This window comes from Varanus komodoensis, unplaced genomic scaffold, assembly GCF_004798865.1.
Source record: "Varanus komodoensis strain SLA01 unplaced genomic scaffold, ASM479886v1 scaffold21, whole genome shotgun sequence".
NCBI lineage: Eukaryota > Metazoa > Chordata > Lepidosauria > Squamata > Varanidae > Varanus > Varanus komodoensis.
In genome coordinates, this window is record NW_025335589.1 from 15413623 (window position 1) to 15433683 (window position 20061).

At 40.3% G+C, this 20061-nt stretch overlaps 2 protein-coding genes across 12 annotated transcripts in view; one reads left to right on the top strand and one right to left on the bottom strand.

Moving 5' to 3' along the window:
- NEK1 (NIMA related kinase 1) overlaps window positions 1–6346 on the bottom strand; it is a 39613-nt gene extending 33267 nt beyond the window's left edge. For 4 of the 8 annotated variants that reach the window (XM_044430900.1, XM_044430897.1, XM_044430894.1 and 1 more), the window contains exons 1-5: window positions 6172–6346; window positions 3072–3219; window positions 2897–2993; window positions 2418–2515; window positions 1028–1111 (exon numbers count right to left, since the gene is read on the bottom strand). In XM_044430900.1, coding sequence (XP_044286835.1) covers window positions 1028–1111; window positions 2418–2515; window positions 2897–2993; window positions 3072–3188 — 396 coding nt within the window. In that variant the 5' untranslated portion in view covers window positions 3189–3219; window positions 6172–6346. The other 4 variants (XM_044430895.1, XM_044430896.1, XM_044430899.1 and 1 more) reach the window with 4 other exon arrangements.
- Window positions 6347–8054: 1708 nt separating this feature from the next.
- CLCN3 (chloride voltage-gated channel 3) overlaps window positions 8055–20061 on the top strand; it is a 47506-nt gene continuing 35499 nt past the window's right edge. Inside the window, exons 1-2 of one of the 4 annotated variants that reach the window (XM_044430905.1) lie at window positions 8055–8177; window positions 17812–17988. In XM_044430905.1, coding sequence (XP_044286840.1) covers window positions 17829–17988 — 160 coding nt within the window. In that variant the 5' untranslated portion in view covers window positions 8055–8177; window positions 17812–17828. Of the gene's footprint in view, window positions 8178–9484; window positions 9982–17811; window positions 17989–20061 lie in introns of those variants that run through there. The other 3 variants (XM_044430906.1, XM_044430904.1, XM_044430910.1) reach the window with 3 other exon arrangements.

A 20061-nucleotide genomic window follows, 5' to 3' on the forward strand; every position in this document is an offset into this window, starting at 1 on the left:
GTGCGGTAGCAAACTTGTATCTAAATAATATGACTTCAAGCTACAGGTAGGGCTTACATGACTGAAAACACCTGCATACAAAATAAGTAAATTTCCTCCCCCATTGAAATCCTCTATGTCTCAGAGAAAGGTCATACTACAACCTTAGTTTGCACCATATAACTTCTTACATACATAAAATGGTTGGTATTTGGAAGCATTAAATCATTGGGACCTGAAGCAATGTGGAACATTGTTTAGAACTTTGCCATATATAAGGCCATGTCATCTCCTTGGCCATTGTCACAGACTCTTCTTAGACTTGCTTGCTCAAAGGATTCTGGAAGTTTCTGTCAAGGACAATAGCTTGGTTGTCCAGCATAATCAAAGCTTGTCTTAAGCTGGAGGTTTTGTCATGTAGGTAAGACCTTAGTGTCTGATGAAGGGAAATTAATCTACCTGTTTTCTTCTAACTAATTATAGTGTGTATAAGCCAGGAAAGTATGGCTCATTCAGACCCCAACAGTATGCTTTCAGTCACTTCCCCCTGTACACAGAATGCGCAAATGAGACAAAGCATAAGTGTGAGAGCATCAGGGTTTGCTAAACTCATTCTCTTAACACTGATCCCTGCTTTATTTATTTAACCTATTTATTAATTTATAAGGCACCTTTTCTCCAATGAGCTTAATATAACATATATGAACATTCCTCCTCTTCCTTTAATCCTCACAATAGTCCTCTGAGGGAAGTTAGGCTGAAAGTTAGCGACTAGCCCAAGTCACCCAGTGAGCTTAATGGCTAAATAATGAAGACTAGAGCCTGGGTCTCTTGAATTCCAATCCTACTCTTTAACTGCTACACCACACTAGCAGTACAAGTTTGCATTATGTCTGAACAAAGGCTTATTCTTTCTGACAAGCCCTTCCTACAATTTGAAATGCTAGAGACAAAGGTTTGCTACCGCATCTGAAGTTTGTGAGAACTAGGCATAACCATCTGCATTAGAGTACTGAATTGAACAAAAATGTGTTTCTTTCTAACCTACCTGTGACTTTATATCTCGATGCAAAATTTTTCTGTCATGTACATGTTTCAGTGCTAAACAGATCTGTATAAACCAATCCATGATCTAAAGATAAGTAGGAGGAGGTTAGGTTTTGTGAAAGTTGTATTTCGAGACTGACATTAGAGGAGCTCAAATATTAAAAACTTTAGGTACAATTTCCCACATCACTGAAATATTTAATAACTTGGAATAATAAATATTTTGACATCACAATAAAAGATGACCCATCCTTGGAATCCAATATTGATGACATGATATAAAACCAGCACTTTATATACAGGAATGTATTACCTGAACAAAGTCTTCAGCACCCAGAGACATTTACTGTTAGTGGTATATTATTATGCCTTGTACAGTTGCTGATGTTGTCTGCTTAAAAGCAAACAATAACATTGGAGTTGGAAAGGAGACATTCTTGAAGATCGGAAGAAAGCCTAGGGTTTGTTTCGGTGCTACAGTCCTGAGACACAGCACCAAAATGGAAATACAAGCCTTCCACTCTGGACCCAAGTTGAAGAGAGTAGCAGGGGGCTTGGTTTTGTTTCCAAGGTACTCCAAGTGCCTCAGAAGCATACAGCCAAAGCAAATGCCACTTGTTCTCTCCAGGTTTGAGCTAGGGGAAGAAAGTGAGACTGGCTTTCATACTGCATTTTCATGAATAATCTTACCTACTTCCAAAATTGGGAGTCAAGGAAAAGGGCTTCAGCTAGTAGGAGATTGTGTGATTGCTAGAACTGTTAACTAAAAAGGAACAGAGTATTGGCCCAGTCCTGCAGTGCATCTTTGAAATGCAGTGCAAAGTGAGACCATTTCTGTTCTCCTCTCAAGCCCCAAGTCCTCAGGATGTTTTGATAGCTAACTGTGAAAACAGTAAGCCTTCAGCCTTCTCTTGAGTTTGCAACTGGAGAGGGGGTAGAGGATTGTCCTCACAGATATAATTTCCTTTTGTGGAGCTTAAAGAGCCTCATGAGCACAGCAAAACTGCAGAATAATCCCATGCTCTCTTCTCCAGATTCACACTTTGAAGAAAAGTTGGCTCTTTTCTTTGTTATGCTGCACTTGTAATGTCCTCAGATGATACCCTGTTCCCTCCTCTGATGCAATGCTGGGAGAAAGGCTGCAGCTTGTTACATTTACCAAAGAGGTGGCTGGGTGGGAAATTCACCATGATAAGTGTGGCAAGCAGAACTGTGGAGTTCTGTGTACCAGTGAGAGGTGCAGCATGAGATTAAGAACAAGACCCTATCCCTTGAGGAAGGTCACCCACCAAAGCAAACCAAAATTTGTGAGCCCTGGTCTTAGACCAACATAGTATATTAATACCAGAGCTACAACCTAATAAAGCAAAATAATTCTCAAACCCTGTTACCTGGTCTTCTGAAAACAAGACACCTTTTTGTGCATTGATCTTTTTGAAAAGATCTCCTCCTTCACAATAATCCATCACTATGTAAAGACAGCCACTTTCTGTAAAAAAGAAAAGAAAGAAAGTCCTTTGTGTGAGAGAAGTGTTCACTAATGCCATGTGCTATATATTTAATTCTTTGAGTTCCTGTGTAGTTTTCTATTATTGTATATTTGCAAACCTATCTAGGAGACATGAAAGGTGGAGCACTTGCATCCTAATCAGAAATATGTATCTTTAGAAGTCTTATCAGTCAACATAATACATTTTAATTTAATCAGCATTGAGAAAGTAAACCTCTTGCCCCCAAACTTGTCCAAAAATCACAATGTCAAAAGGTAGAATCAGGAGTATAAACTCCCCCAATTCAACAACCATTAGCACTGTTTGCTTTTATACTGCCATATTTCATTTCAAAATACCATACTATTTTTAAGCCTAACCTTCAAATGATTCTTTGTATAGGACAATATTTGGATGTTTCATGTTTGCCAACACCGCAACTTCCCTCCTCGATTCTTCTCTCTCTTTATTTGACATCTTCAAAAGAGAAGCATCATTTTTAAAATTATACATATACAAAATTATGCAGTTAAAAATATTATACGAGAAGCTCACCTTTGATATATTGATCTCCTTAATAACATATGGTTTGCCATTTTCCTTTGCTTTAACCAGAATTGCTTTCCCAAAAGACCCTTCACCAATCTTCTGTACCTTAATATACTTATCCATGATATTTTTCTAAGGCATCATTATGCATGAGCTGGGAAAAAATAAAGAATATATGCTTTAACTGAATAGCCAGGTCAGGTTATGTATTGCAAGGCAGTTTGTAAGCCATTTGTCTTATCAATACTAAAAAAAAAATGGCATTCCCTTCCATGATAAGGTGTCTAAGCCCATCAATGCTATCATTTGTGCTTTAAGCTGAAGCCTGCATTCTTTGCCTTTATTACAATCACTCTGCAAGTTATTTTCACTTAATTAAGAAGTTTTCATTAATTATGTATAAAGAAAAGTCAAATCCACTGCACTAATCAGAATATAAATGATGCTGCATTTTGTACTGTCACAGCAGCACTTACTTGTATCTCAGCCTATGCAGCATGTTTACCCAGATGTACATTCCACTGAATTTATTGAAATTTATTCCTATGTAAGGATTAAAATCTTATTTGTTAGTAGAGCAAACTGAACGTAGTTGAGCCTATTTCCAAGGAAACATTAAGTGTCTTAGTAAACATGCTTGAAAATCATACCACAAACTTACTATGGGGAAAAAAATGTGATAGTTCAGTCAAGGAGCACCACTACATTTAATTCACTTTTAGCCTATTTTGGGGAAAGAACTGCTTTAATACACTAATAGATAACAGTTTCTAGGATACAGACAAGGGGGATATGACCCTGTTGATTTGGATTCTTCAGCAATTTTCAGTACTTTTATGCATGGTATCCTTTTTGAGTGCCTTGGCCTGGAGACACCTGTTTTACAATAGCTTCACTCCTACTACCCTACTGATAGATGCCAGATGATGATTAGAGAACAATTCTATTCTGCCTCATGCAAAGTATTCTGGAGATGAAACAATGTTGAATTTAATTGCCAATGCTTATTTAACATCTATGTGAAGCTGCTAGGTAGGATACTAGTGGTCTTGGTAGTGGGTTGGTGGAAATCCTAAACTAATGGTAAAGTGGTAAACTTAAACTAGGTGAATAATAAAAAGGGATCCACAGATGAGATTGTACAACATCCAATTTTTGAAATTATTCTTAATCTGGATGAGTAACAGTATCCTCTGAGATAAGATTTATGGTTTGGTAGTCCATCTGGGCACAGTGTTAGCTTGCTTTATTTAATTTCTAAACCACCCTACAGCTGAAGCTCTCTGGCCTGTTTAAAGAGTCTGTAAAATGTAGATGATAAATGTACAAGAAAAACATCAAAAATCAGAAAAACACATTTAAAATTTTAAAACAGGTAGTAAAAACAAATAACAAGAAGGAATAACAAAAAAGAGAAAGGGGAAATGAGAGCAAGAGATGGATAGAGAGTGACTGTGAAAAAACCTTGTGATCTCCTTCAAGCCTTTGAGTGGCCAAGTAAGTCTTTAAAAGCCTCAGAAAAGAGGGCTGTCTTAGTCTGTGGCCAAAAAGATGAGTTTCTTTGCCAGCTGGGCTGCAGTGGGGAGATTAGGCCACCACCAAGAAGGCCCTCCTCCCTTTTGCCACCCTCCACACCTCTCTTGGAATTGGTGCTTGAAGGAAGGCTCCAGGGGGTGAGTGCAGAATGAATGTCCAGTGTATGTCTATGGATAGAAGTACCTTTTATGCCTTTAGTCAGCACCCCAATGACACCTTGTACTAAGGGATAAAGTCTTGGCCACCAGCCTAGATATCTGGATAACCTCATTAAATTGTTGTAGTGTATTCTACATGGGCTTACCATCACAATGGCCTCAAGCTACAAGCTTGACTGCACTTATTAAGGAGCAAGCCCCATTGAACCAAGTGGAATTTACTTCTGAGTAAATATGTGTAAGATTATGCCACCAGACTTTAAAGCTTTAATAATATATTTTGTGCCTGTTGATAGTACCTATTTCAATAAAAGGAAGAGAAGGTGGTCCTCTGGCCCCAGCCTAAGTTCCACAGTTTGCTGAAGTCAAATTGATAGCTTGTGTGAGCAGGACTTTATCAACAGCAATACCCCTTTATTGGTGGATAGGGGCTCCTAGGGAAAGATTCACAATTCACACGGCCAAATCACTTTTATTCTATGAGACTTTCAGGAAAGCAGCTTCTGAATTATTATTTTACACCACTCTGTTAAATTTTAATAGTGGTCTTATTTGTTTGGCTAATGCTATAATTTGCAACTTTGTAATCTACTATCAAGCACCAGTTTCAATGAAATATAGAAAGCTTGAAGGGCCCCTAAATGACCACACAGTGAACATCAAGGCAGTAGGAGCAAACTCTGATTATGTCTGCAGTCACGATGGTGAGTTTTACTATTTATGTGAGTTTATAATGCAAAACTTCACATGAACGGGGGTGGGGGTTATAAGAAATCAGGCTTACAGTTACTGTACCAACATATCGGAAGGTGGAGGCAATTGTAAAGCAAGGAATGGTGGTTGAGGATAGCGTGATGACAAATGTTAATTGTGCTCTTCACCACTGAGGCAATGTACATAGCTGGATGAATAACCCACCCACCCACCAGTCCATTAGATCCAGAATCTATACTTTCCTAGCCATGCCAATGGGGTAAATATAAGCTATCTTCTAGTATTCAGTATAGTTAACTGACATTCAAAAACTAATCAATAACTCATTACATTAGCATTCTTTAATTCATCCATTCTAAATAAGATAACTAAAAATAGACAGAAAGGAATTTCGTTTCTCCCAGTCTGGGATTAATGGAGAGGAGCGAGGTTTTTTAATTCCCCTTTGTTAACTGACTTGCATGCGTTACTCCGAGCTAATTACCCCGAATTTAACAGTGCTGGTGAGAAGGCTCTACGTAAGCTTTCACATTTTAACCACTCGAGGAGAGGGAGATGTGCAGAGGCTTTTTGCTTTAGACCCACCTACTAGGCAGGAACCGCAAAGTGGGATCCTCCCCTCTTAAAACTACCACTGCGGACCTGGCCTTCGTAGACCGGGGCGGTGGCGGCGGCAGGACCCAAGCGAGGTAACTTACTAGGCTGGAGCCGCGGGAGCATCACCGACCACGCGAAACAAGGCAAAGCAAAGGCCGCCTCCACTCTACGAGCTAAATAAAACAAAAAAAAAGGACTCCTGCGACCTCAACTCTCCACTGCCTTTTCCGACAAGTACGAGCGTTCCTCTTCAATCTCCCCTCAAGCCCCCCCCCATCCAACCCCTTTGGTGTATCTACCTCACCCTTTTCCAGTAGCAGCTGCAACCCAGCCCACATTTCGGTCCCACCCCTCTAGCGTTGCTATAGGACATTGGTACAAAACTCCCCCTGCCATTGGATGAAATCGTGACCGGCATGTTTGGATGCGCCAGATAGGGAGCGCCGTAGTGGTTGCTTACAGCTTCACCCTGGTAACGCGCGAGAAGACCACGTGACCTAAACGAAAGACGTAAGGGCGAGACCACGGTAATATTCCGGAGAAGTCATGCGAGTTCTACGTGTATATACGGTATGGGTGGGGCAACTTAAGTACTCCAGCTGATTTTGGACTACAACTCTCTGACCAGAGAATCCATCTGAATTAGTAGACGGTATACAAATTCAAAAATAAATAACCGCTAGCCATGCTTGTGGGGCTTATGGGAGTTGGAGTCCTTGCAGCATTTGAAAGATACTAAGTTTCACGCCCCTACATGATGTATGATATACCTGCGTTCCTTGAAGGAAAAAAGTTGGATATAAATAAAATAATAATATCTATGCCCGATTTTCTGCAATGAAGGGAGGAGAGAAAGAGGATGCGATATAACGCTTGGAAATCGTGTGTGGAATTTTTATTTTCCTTTTTATTTCTGCCTGCGAACGTGCAGCATCGTTTTTATCCTGCTTGTATTGCCTCCGGCTCGTTGCCTGTCCGCCTGCTTATTCAAAAGGTTTATTCGTGCCTGTTTTATTGTTTACTCTTAGATCACAATCTTATGCATGTTTACACAAAGATCCAGATATGTAAGGACATTTTCCTGTCTCAACATATATGGGATCGGGTCCTTAATTCGCTTAAGGATTAAATTTCTGAAGCCATTGGTTTGATAGCTTTTGACGTGCTTCCCCTAACCAGGATGGGTGTAAATTTTGCAAGTTTCTGGGTTTTTTTTCGTGATGTCATTGTTTGTCCTTATCAGCCGAGGACACTGCAGCGTATATTATCGCGAAGAAGCTCCATTGCAGGTCACTGGGAATTCTGTGAAAACGTGCATACGATTGCAGGTTAAGAGTAGCTTTAGCAGGTGCACTCGGTGAATGGCAACTCGTAAGTCCAAAGCTGCATTCTATACCCGCCCGTTTCGTATGTGTATGATGTATATGAATAAAAAATACAAAACAAACGAGGCCCAGACTGATAAAGTTAAGTCCGTGCGTTTCGGTGCCCAAATTCTGCATCCTGGTTAGGACTGAAGGCCCGCAGTCTCAGCCTTAATACTATTTTATAGCAGCCAAGCTGACACTGGGAGAGCAGGATGAGAGGGCTACAGTTCTTGCAAATCCCCCACTCCACCTGCCAGCATATCAGTCGTGGCCGTTGTGCCGCAACACATCTGAAGAACAACGAGCCGAATATCTGTTGCGACATGACAGAGTAGGGGGCGTCACACACCGTGTCCGCGACGCGCAGCACAGCCGTTAAACACCTCGCCAGGTCTGGGGCAAGGCGCACGCGCTCAAGTCACCCTCCAGAAGCCCGAGCGCCGCCCCATCGGGGCTTCGCGTTCTGACTGGCGCTTGGGAGCGTCGGATGGGGGATCTCGCGATGCGGACCGCTCACCTTTGCTAAGGAAAGGGCGGGTTCTGTCGTGCGCGCGACGAGTGGGGGTTGATTGGCTGGCGGAGCCTGACCTCGGCGGGGCCTGTACTGCTGCTACGAGATCCCGCCCTCTTACCCCTCGGCTCCTCCCCCCACCGGGAGCAGGTGTCCCTCCGCGCGGCCCAGCGGCGGGAGGATGCGTGAGCCCCTCTCTGGGGATCACCAGGCGGCGCCGCAGGGCCAGGTAGGGCACTTTTCGGCCGGGGCGGGAAACGTACTACCCAACGGCACGGTCGCTGGGCCGGGGCGAAGGGGACGGAGACGCGGAGCGTGGCTTGTCGCTGGGCTCGCTTTCGTCTCTGTGCCGGCCCTCGCTGCCTCCGTTGTCTAGTTGCGGGAGGGCGCCCGTGTTTCTCAGGGCGGCGCCTGCGGAGTCGGTGAGGCGATGCTGGTGGGCTTGGGGACGAGTCATAGTCTGATGCATTCCAGACGCGCCGTTCTAGTGGCGGGAGCCTTGGTTGGGTGACGATTGGGACACTTTCCACGAAAGCTCACGGCACAGGAAGCCTGTGCTGTTTTTAAGGTGCCACAAGGCTCTTCTTTATTGTCATATCTGCACCAGACCTCTCCAGAAACTCCTCTCCCGACTTCTCTCCCCCGCTCGGGTTTTTCATCTTATGTTCTTTAATAACCGAGCAGTGGGTTCAGAAGAGCATTGCGTAGCCGGTAGTGTAGAGGCAAATGTAGGAATGCAGAGATTCATCATGACAGTCCTCATAGCTACACACTGAAAGGAAGCCCGGAAATTCAGGCAGCTGTGATCCCTGTCAACACACCAGTTTTAATCTTCAACAGTAGCATGGCTTTTGTAGACCTAATGGGTCTTTTTTGCTCATTTAAGATCAAGCTACTGCAGAATACTTTGCACTGCATCAGGAAACGATGACCTAGTTCATATGACAGTATAGGACAACTTCCAGACAGATGTTCCAGACAGCTCTTACATAGGTTGCTGAGCGTGACATGACAACCCTAGTTGTTGGGTTGCTTAAGGGTTAAACAACCCAGAAGTTAACCCAACAACAACCATCTACTCTTTTTTACTAGTTGCTGACATGCCATAGTTGCTGACATGTCACTGTCCTGTAGTGGGATCTAGCCTATTATATTATTTAGAGATACTTGTGAGAATTGCAGCTGAGCTTAGAGGAAACAACCCTGTTAATACAGTCCCAGGGCTTTGACTTTGTAAGGCCTGGCACCACTACACTACAGTAAAGACTGTCCTCTTCCACAAGGCATTTAATTAGTTACCGGGGCTTGCTCTTTTTAGATAGGATTTATTATATTTTTCTGCTTTCAATTTGTTTTAAATTTTGTATTGTTGACTTTTATGATGTTTTAATGGTGTATTTTTAATGTGCTGTTGTGAACTGCCCAGAGAGCTTCGGCTGTGGGCAGTATAGAGAATAAATAAATAAAGTATGGCATCCTATCTTTTGTCCAAGGCTGGGTATCCATGTTGAAAGACTGACCAGGTAGCTTCAGCAGCTGTTTCCTATTTTTTGTGGTGCTTCTCCTTGTCAAGGTTTTCATGATGGATACCTCCCTTAATTTGACCAAAGTTGCAGTCTTGTGCACACTTTATTTGGGAGTAAGCCCCATTGATTGAAGTGGGAGAATTTCAAGCAAAATTGCATAAGATTGTACACTTAATTTATAACTCATACTTGGTAACTTGCAGAATTAGATTATTCCTTAGCAGTAACTTTTCCTAATTGGTAGAACAATCTATTTACATACTTTTGAAGTTCTTCAGCTATATTCTTTTAATGGCTTGGGGCCAGGTTATCTAAAGGATTACTTCCTCCCATATGTACCTACCAGAACCTGAGACCATCTTTGGGGGTCCTTCTTTGGGATTCCCTTCCAAAGGAAGTAAGGCAGATCGTTACCAGGAAGAGGGCCTGGTTGTGGCATCCTGAATTTGGAATGAACTATCCAAAGAGGTATTCCTGAAACCTACTTTGTATTCTTCTTGGTGCCAGGTGAAGACCTTTCTACTTTACCAGCATTTTAAAAATCAAACTTTTAAACTTTGTTTTTACATATCCCATTTTATTATGCATTGCTGCTATGCTTTGGTACTGAATAACAGCAATATCAATTATAATTTTCTTCTTTAAAATTAAGTGTGTGTGTGTGTGTCTTTTTAACCTCTGTTTAATTTGAACTTCTGTTAACCACCTAGAGAGCCATGGCTATTGGGTGGTTTAAAAATGATTAATATAAAATAAATTTGATATGGGTCAAATCCAGTGCAATGTGAGTGGACTTCCCATTCACACAACAGGAGTTTTTTTTCCTTCCCCTGCCCCATCCCTATCACTTTCTGCCCCTCAAATCTGCTCCTTGGGGTTATCCAGATCTGCAGAACAACTTTGGGAAGCATTTAGGTGGGTTGAAAGGGGAAGCAGAAGTTGATCTACTGGCAGAGTACATTCTGATGATCAAATGATCCCATCATATACAATCTTGAGTCTCTAAGAAGTCCTTCAGTCTTTCATTAATTTCAGCTACAATTTTGCTTAAATTGTTTTAATTGAAATTAGAAATTAAACTTCCTTTTTACTAAAATGTCTACATTAGACCTCGCCGAATCCACTCATTTGGGTAAATGAATGAGGAAAAGCAAGGCAGAATCCCCCAAAATACACTACTCTACTCTCCCTAGTTTTTGGCAAATTGTAGAAAGCTTTGGAATAGGTCAGAACATTTGTTCTTCCCAAAGCTCATGTGACATGAAACATTTCTCTGCCATCTAGAAGAGAGCTGGGGTACCTCCTTCTTTGTTGCACTTCATTTTTTTAAGTTTTTTTTTTTTTTTTTGCTATTCCAAAACTTATTTCAGTGGTTTTTCATACTCTTCTGTATCCACCACAAATCTGCCCCTAATTGGAGAACTAGCCATGTCCTTCTAGTACCCTGCCTTTTTGGCATGTGAGTAGGTGGATAACTCTCTGCAGACTGAATAATATTGTGGGGGCTACACACTTTCGTGTCAAGGGGCAGAGTCACACTCCTGACATCATTTGTTCTTCGGCAGGTGTTCAGCAGGGCGAACCTCCTGGTGTATCCTTCTCCCACCAGAGAAGACTCATACACAGTGAAGCTTTAGGGCCCTGCCTGGCATGTCAAGAAGATTAGTGTGTTGGCACATCTGCTGGAAAACAGCTTCAGGTGCACAGATGCACAGCAAAGCTGCTTTACGGGTCTCATGCTTTCTCCCAATGGGGGAAGGACATAAGCAGGCAAAGCCAGTGCTCCCCCAGGTCCAGTGGAGGCTTGTAGACAATCTACGAGTAACTGATGCAGTGGAAAGGAGGTTGCTGCAAGGGAACCTGTTTTGCTATGCAAGCTTCACAAGCTTTATGGCAGTTCAGCCCACAAACCACTGATCCCCAAATTTATCCAGAATAACAATGCAGAGTGTTGGTAGCAAATCCCACTTACTGAAAGCAGAAGGGGTGTGGGAAAAGAAGAAACCTGTTTCACAGGCAAACAGGCAATTAGTGACAAAGTGTCATCAGTTACATAATCAAAGTATATTACTTCACCAAACCAGTAGAGGCAGGTTTTACTTTTTAAGTGGCTTAGCAAAACACCAATTTATCCAAAGTTTATAACAACACAGAAGCTCTGCTGCTACAAGATTTTAAGTAGCGAAAGCTGGCAGAAACCCATTTCACACATGGGCAAACTGAGGCAGCAATCAATGTGACAGGGTTTTTCACAGTTTTTTTTAAAGTGTGGCCCAGAAAGCATTAAACAGGATGAATTCAGCCAAGAATATATGTTCTAAGGCATTAATTTGCATCATACAGCTCCCCCATTATTGCTGATTTGTGATCAGATTTATTTATTTATTTATTTGGAGTTTTTATATTCCATCCCATCAGTTAACGCCTCAGGACGGCTTACATAAATAAACATAAATAGACAACATAGTGCCTAATACAAATACAAAAAATATAAATTATACAAAACCCCTGATTCATTCTGGCTGGAAATTAAAACCTATAGATAATATTAAATGTTGTTAAAATATTGTTTAAATAAAAAGGTCTTAGCCTGGCACCGAAAAACAAATAATGACGGCGCCAGGCGGACTTCTCTGGGGAGCACATTCCATAGATGGAGCACCACCACAGAGAAAGCCCTCCTCCGGGTACTTTGCCTCCTGATGTCTTTCATGGAGGGCTCTCGGAGGAGGGCCTTTGCTGCCAATCTCAAGGGGCGGGAGGGCAAATATGGAAGCAGGCGTTCAAGTATCCAGGTCCCAAGCCGTTAAGGGCTTTATAGGTGATAACCAGCACCTTGAACTGAGCCCAGACTTCGATGGGGAGCCAGTGAAGTTGGTACAGGACTGGGATTATGTGAGAATAACGGCCAGTCCCCATCAGCAACCTGGCTGCTCTATTGTGCACCATCTGAAGTATCCGGACTGTCTTCAAGGGCAGCCCACGTAGAGCGCGTTACAGAACTCCAATCTGGAAGTAACAAGTGCATGCGTCACTGTTGCTAGGCAGTCTTCCTCCAGGTAGGGACGCAGCTGATGGATTAGCCGAAGCTGAAGGAAAGTGCTCCTCACCACCACAGTCACTTGAGCTTCCAAGGACAACTCCAGGTCGAGGAGTACTCCCAAGCTGCTCGGAGGAATATAGGAGGAATTCCCTTGCAGGCTGCTTGCTATCTGAGGGGAAATACTACAGAGGGGAAAAATGTTGGGTAAATTTGTATGATATGAGAAGCCTTGCAGAGTGCATCCTTTGCCTGCCCATCTCCCCCACCAATGTGCCCAACAGGTAGTTGGGCACAGCGTGGTGGTTCCTGATCTACTGTCCTCCATTGGTATCTCAGGAGATGCTGCAGAAGCACTGAGCAGAGTGGTGATAATGCTGCTGAAAACTGCCCAAGCAGCACTTTTATGCAGCTGTTAGAAGCTTCCTGATAACAGTGGCAATGAGCTGCCTTGTACTCTTCTTCAAGAGTAAGGGGAGGCTTATCTCCCTGTCTGCTTCCTTGGTATGGCTGATGCTCAGCTTGCACCTCCTCTCCCTCCTTTCAGGTGGTACTGTCTCCCTGTGATCTGTGCAGCAGGCAGGGGGCAAGTCCAGTTGGGCTTCCTATCAGCAAGAACCAACTGAACATGACTTGTCCCCACACCTTGCTGAGCAAGGGCAACAAGGAAGCATGCACCCCTCCCCCCGACACACACACACACACACACACACACACACACACACACACACAGGCTTCCCTGTCCTGTTCTCCAGCTGATAACATGACAGTTGGATTTCAGGTCAGGCAGCCAAGGGAACCTCCTTAGAAAAGTTCTGCTGTCCTTTATCTGAAGAACAAAGACTACAATAAGAGCTATGAGTTCCCTAATAACTTCCACAATAAGAACCAGTGTGGCTTAGTGGTTGGAATGTTGGACTCCAGAGAGCCCTAATCCCCAGTTGGCCATGAAGTTCACTGGGTGACTTTGGGCCAGACACTGACTCTTATCCTAAGCATCCTCACAGTTGCTTGTTGTGTGAATCAAATAGAGAGGATGATTATGTAAGCTACCTTGGGTACCTTGCAGGAAAAGGGTGGGATATAAATATAATAAATAACTTTTATCTTGGCATTTCCCCTCAATCCCATATATGTTGAGAGAATTTGAAGTTGTTTAATATTTCCTGTGCCCACCAATTTTGTCCTAAAAATAATCCATGCCATATTTCCTCCCAGATAGTCCTACATCTAGTTTCACCTGGGGCACAACATTATTAAAATGGTATGAGAGATAATGTGATAAATATCCATAAAGAATTGTTAAGCAGAAAAAGGGTTAAGTGCTCTTTCTCATTTGATTGCTAATTCTCTACTTTAAATGCTCCCCAACTGTCCCTCAATAGTGATACATTCTTATGAAATACACAGTCTTTCCTGGTAGGCGTGCCAAAGACATGAAAAACCATCATAATGGCTCTACTGTAATTTTTTTAGAGTCATACGATCCTCATAGCACGAGTTGTGGTTATGTATGACTAGAACAGCTGCCTGTCGTTTCAGGATATAATCAGGGAGCAATTCAAACCAATATAAAGTGCAGTCATTAAATCTGGAATATTTTGACGGAGTGCAATAGTATTACAGGTAAAAGGAACAGTTTTGCTAGGTCATATATAACTCCTAGGTCATTTTACCTACAATTGAATTATTTCTTAATTTTCTGGATTTAATAAAGCATTTGGAAAAGTGTCCCTAAAATGTAAATTATATGATTGAAGAAGTTACAATAGTAACTCTGCCTTAATTCTAAAATTTATTGAGAAAGAAATGTCAGATTTTAACATGGCAGAACTTATTTTCCTGTAAGCAAAATTATGATTGCAATTGCAATCATAATTGCAATTTTTATTGCAATTTTATATATTGCAAAAATAATATAAAGTTATTTTATATTGTTAACTTGTTTTATATTGTTAATTTATAGTATTTTAATTGATTTATTTGTAAGCCACCCCGAGGCTTCGGTGAATGGGGCGGCATAGAAATTTTCTAAATAAATAAATATTTTGTTGATTTTTTTGGGAATCTCCCATTTGTTATTTATGTAGGCCAATGTTTATTATATGTAGTTAACAAAATATTGTTTAATTTGTGTATATGCTGCACTAAAATTATTTCTGTGTTACCATAACGTAAGTTCTTGGTCCAAAAAGGGCTTAGTATTGGGACATAATTTTTCTAAATGTGTTTAATTGCCATACATCTGTTCCACTTTTATTAATGATAGAAAGAGACAAAGGGAAGTTCAGGTTGCTGAAACCTTTTCTTTTGACCAGTTCCGATCATATGCAGCCTGCCTCTGGCTTCTGGGATCTTCAGGCATTGTCCTTGCTTTTACATACTTGTCTTTTATCCTTAATAGTTGGAGACATGCCTTTTAATGGAAAGCTGTAAAGTATTCAGTGTTATTCTACTCACAATATGTATTTTTAAGCTCTGTAGTACAGTTGTGGAATTGCAGAAATGCAGTCTTGAATCTAGTTCTTACCCACTTCCACAACTAAGAATGTTGTTATTAGGAGGATATAAAACGTTTCTAATCAACCTTACATGGTATAAAAATACATGGTATATAACAATATAAAAATGCCAAAGGTATCAGCCTATGAAAATAATTAACAGTGCAGTCCTATGTATATCAGTTCATTGAGTTCAATACAGTTTACTCGCAAGTAGGCCGATATAGGATAACAGCCTAAATTAACAAGCATGGTTGAGGGAAACAGACTTATACTATCCAAGATGTGGTATGTTGTTTAGGGAATTGTTTGGTTGCAATTACTGTTTTGGAGTTGTATGCATACAGTTTAAAAACTAAATCAATCTGTACTGTTTCCTAACTGCATCTTTTATGTAGCTTATCAATCAAGTTTATAGTGCTTTTTGAATCTTAATCCAAAATTATCAAATGATGAAATGTTTCCACCAGACATTAAATTTATTTTGTCATCCACTCTTTCAATACCTTTCTTGCTATATGTTAACTATTTGTGTTGATTTTTCTTTTAACATAGGGGAAAGAGTAGGGCCTTTGTAGAGGAGGTCAGAATTCTTCTTTCACCTGAAAAAGATCAGTCTTTTTTGCTATATTTATTCCTAAAATAATTTATGTATCACTGCTTGATAAGTTAAAAATACTCGTAAGAGAGGAGTAGCTTCAAAATTGAAGTCAGATTTGTCAGAGCTGATTCTAGTGGTCTTTTTCTTACTTTGAAATTTTCACTGGGCAGTCATTGAAGTTGTGTAAATCGTGAATTTCAGCTGTGCCAGTATAACATATAGCAGTCTTTTTGGTACCTTTAATAGGAAAAGGCACAAAACTTGAGCAAGTCTGAAAATGTCTACTGCTGTACTTACAGAACAACTGTATAGGCTTTTTGTTTCATAGTCAGATGACTGAGAAAGTTGTTGGAATTTTTTGTTAACCACTTTAGACTTCAGTCTGAATTAAAGGCATGATAGTGATTACAAAGGAATACAAAGCACTGATGGGGTGGGGGGAGAGTATGCTTATGATAGCAAATCTTTGTACACCTGCTAATCCTTTTCACACTTTGATGAAGTCCAGTGACATGCTTCTTAAATGCATTTGCTGAATTTTCCATCTTATGAGAGAAAAAAGTCAAAGTATAAAAGGAATTATTTTTTGCCCTTACAAGTAAGATACAGTTGACTAAATTTAGGCAACATGACAACTGATGCTGAAGCATTGAGTATGGGTTGAGTGTGGTTTGCCATTGAACCGCAGGTTGTTTTTGAAAGATGGGTTATGTCAACCCAGATGCGCCAAAAAGGCAAAGCTTGCTAGTCATGAAGTCTGTGAAGAGAAATTACTGTTTATTGTTGGGTTATGAAGTGTGAGTTGTTTGCCATGGTTATTATCTCAGCTAGGTTCAGACATCATGATAACCCACATTTGAACAACACCTCATGGTTCAGTGGCAACCCACACTCATCCATAGAGTGTGGGTTATCACATTGTCTTGAACCTAGATGCTGAATAAAGAAAAAATGGTTTACTGGAAGGAGAGGGAAACCTGTGATAGTGTTTTGTAATAGACAGGAAGGTGTAGTGATGGGCTGCATAGTTTTAAATGAATGTATTCCAGAATAAGTCCAAGGCAACCTTAACACACTCATTCCAGGCTAGCATTCATGATCTTTTTGGAAACTACAGATCAGTTAGAGCATAGCTAATTTATTAAAACTAGATATTACTACTTTGAGTGTGGAACACATAATGTAAAGCAGAACTTAATGTTATGTGAGATCCTAGGTAGCATGTTCAGTGTCCACTGGGGGTTTTGGCTTCAGATGAGAGACACCTCTGGAGCATCAGCTCCTGTGGTGCAAAGGCTGCCACCAGAAGTGCTTTCTGTGTGTACAGAACTGGGTGTCCCAGTCGTTATATTTAATTGAAGTAGACTAGTGATGCAGTAAACTATTTCACATAACTAACCTGCTACAGTTAGGCAGATCTAGTGATATGAAATGGTGAATTAAGTGAATCACCTGAGAAATAGAATTGGTTTTCTGGGATTAGTTAGGTTAATTTAAATGTAAACATGTTTTATGTGAGTTGATGCTATCCTGCTAGCAGTTGTACAACCAGTAGCCAAACAACTAGTAAAAGGAGGAGTTTATGAAGTTAGAATGCCTCCTGGAAACAGATTGTGCAGTGCCTTGTGAATAGGAATCAAAGAATAGATTTCATGCTACCCACGGAATAAAACAGGTTTCTGCAAACTCCAAACTATGCCAGAGGTGAGAAACATGTAGCCTTCCAGATATGGTTGGAATCCAGCTCTTATCAGCTTCCATTAAGAAAGCATACCAAATGGTTAGGGATGATTGGAGCTGCATTCTCTATCCCCATGCTGGCAGAATTTCACCATTAGATACAATTCTTGCTTTTGGTTTATACTTTTAACTCTTTCACAAAAGTGGGTTAAAATAAACTGCAAAATTGTTTCTATAGTGGAGAACCCAATTTTGAACCTTTCTGTCTTCTATGGTAGTCATTACAGATTGGTCTCAAAAGTATTTGAAACATAAAAATGTTCAGAATTCAATACAAACCCTGAATCCAACTTTAAATAGCCAAGAACAGCAGCTGCTGCTGTTGAATAATGTTATCGTGGTTACACCTCCACTGAGCTATCTTACTAATGAAGCAAAAATGTTTACATTCTTTTCCTTAATGTGAGTTGTATATTTAGACAATACTTCCTAAAAGTTATTTTCTTTTTTGTTAGCTTGTAAAAGCAGCTAAATGGAGTCTGAGCAGCTGTTCCATAGAGGTTACTACCGAAATAGTTACAATAGTATAACCAGTGCAAGCAGTGATGAAGAACTTCTAGATGGAGCAGGTGTCATCATGGATTTTCAGACCTCTGAAGATGACAATTTATTAGATGGTGATGCCTGTATTGGTAAGTCAGTACAACCACTAGTTTGTTATTTTTAATTCGTTTCCCTTAAAAGTTGGGAGAGTGGGCTTTTGGATGCAAGGCAGTGTGGCATTGCATGAAGTACTCTTCAGAACTGGTGGTATTCTGAACAGAAAAAAAGTTCTTGTGATAAACGTAACATACAATCAATGGCTCAGTTCGGATGTCATTGCCAAACCATGATCTGCCAATTTGGGGTCCTGCTTTGAGCTCACATGCTCTTAATTCTTCCCTTTCTGATAATTACTAGAGTTGTGTAACATCTAGTTTGGACAACTGTGGTTACTTCAAACCATTGCCTAAGATATAGATACAGTTCTATCATGTTTGCATAACGTTTGCACTCTGGAGATATTTTATATTGAATTTGTGGTTCAGGTTTTGAGTTTGGGGAATGTGAATATACACCTTTCTTAATGCACTCTTTAAACTTTATAAATTGCTTTGAAGTCAGAAAATGTGGCATTACAAATAAAAACTCGGGGTTTAACTAGGAAAAGCAGATTTGTAAATGAGAAAAAGTATGTGAAATGAGATGTTTCAAATTCATGTTGAACTTGTAAGGAAAATCTTATAGATTTATGGCCAGCAGTGTGGAATTGCGTTCACAGCAGCAGACTTACAGAAGATCTAACAGACATACATGTTCCTATTGTAAGTAAAGCTTGACCATCTTTATGCCAAGACTGTCATAGATAGAATGTAAATATAACAAAGAGAAGTCAGTTCCTATTGACATCCCTACTGCCCTCCAAATCGGAAGACAGCTTTTAAGGTTGTAAAGTGGTTTGCTTCATAGATGAAAAGGTGTGTAACAACTATTTCTTGTTCTATAGGTTATATGATATATAACACTTGTTCATCTTTGAAAGCATATGGCAAGCCTTCCCCAACCATACAAGTCCCTTGTCAGCATGGGAAATGGTTAAGAATTATGGTTATTGTTGTTCCAATGATCCAGAGGACACCAAACTGGAGAAGGCTGATATACTGCAGCTCCAGTGTCTTCAATTCAAGTTCAGGTTTCCTGTTAAACAGATGTTTTTCACTGACTTGAAATTAGCATTAGCTTATGTTGAGGCTAAAGTTAATTTGTCCTGAAGTCAACCTTATTGTAATATGATGCAATTATATTAAATGTAGATCCACAAATACTATTCTTACACTACTGCTGTGATGTAAAAAAAAGATTTAGTTGGAATTAAATTCCTAAGTGTGTATAAGGAAATGTTTTAATACGATTTCTACATACAGAGAAGATATATAAAACCATAAATTTTCTAGGACAAAATGCAGGAAGCTTTCTTTACTATATAATGCTTCATGTAGATGATGAATCATTGAAATTTACTTGTGAAAGTCATAATAGCTTTTATGCAATGAAAATTGTAGTGTGCTGTCATAGGGGAAAGAAGGAGAAATAGTATACTAAAGACTTTTCTATAAGTGAAAGGCTTTCCACATTCAGTCAGTTGCTTTATATTTCACATTGTAAGAGAAAGGAGGGTCAAACATAACTTTTAACTTTGTAGCAAATTCTGGTTTACCCAGTTGTTGAAATCAACACTTTCTGTAGAATATTCATACTCCATCAGGGTTATTACATTACATTTGACAACCCTCTAGTTTTGAATGCCCAGATAGGCAGCCAAACCAATGGTGTATTTAGCTGTGGTGTAGGGTAACTACTGGTGGACTGCATTCAGACTGGTTGTCAGTTGTGTCAGAATGGTCTTCAGTGTCATATGGAACTTGTGAAACTTGTTTTGAATGACCAGTTTTGAATTGTAGTCCATATGTGAAACAAAGAGCTGGTTTGCATGAAATGTTAAGCCACAGATTAGCACTACATGGATGAAATGCTGTCCCCCACCTGTTCTCTCATGTGGCTTTTGGTAAAGTTTTGTTTAATTTTTCATGAAAGCTGGCTTGCTTAAAATTGCTCAATTTTGCAAAGGAGGGAAACTCTAAATTGGAACAGTTAGGCTACAGTGAAACCCTGAAAAAACAAGATGCAAGGGGTGCTTGATTAAGTGGTAGTCTCTTTCAAATAAA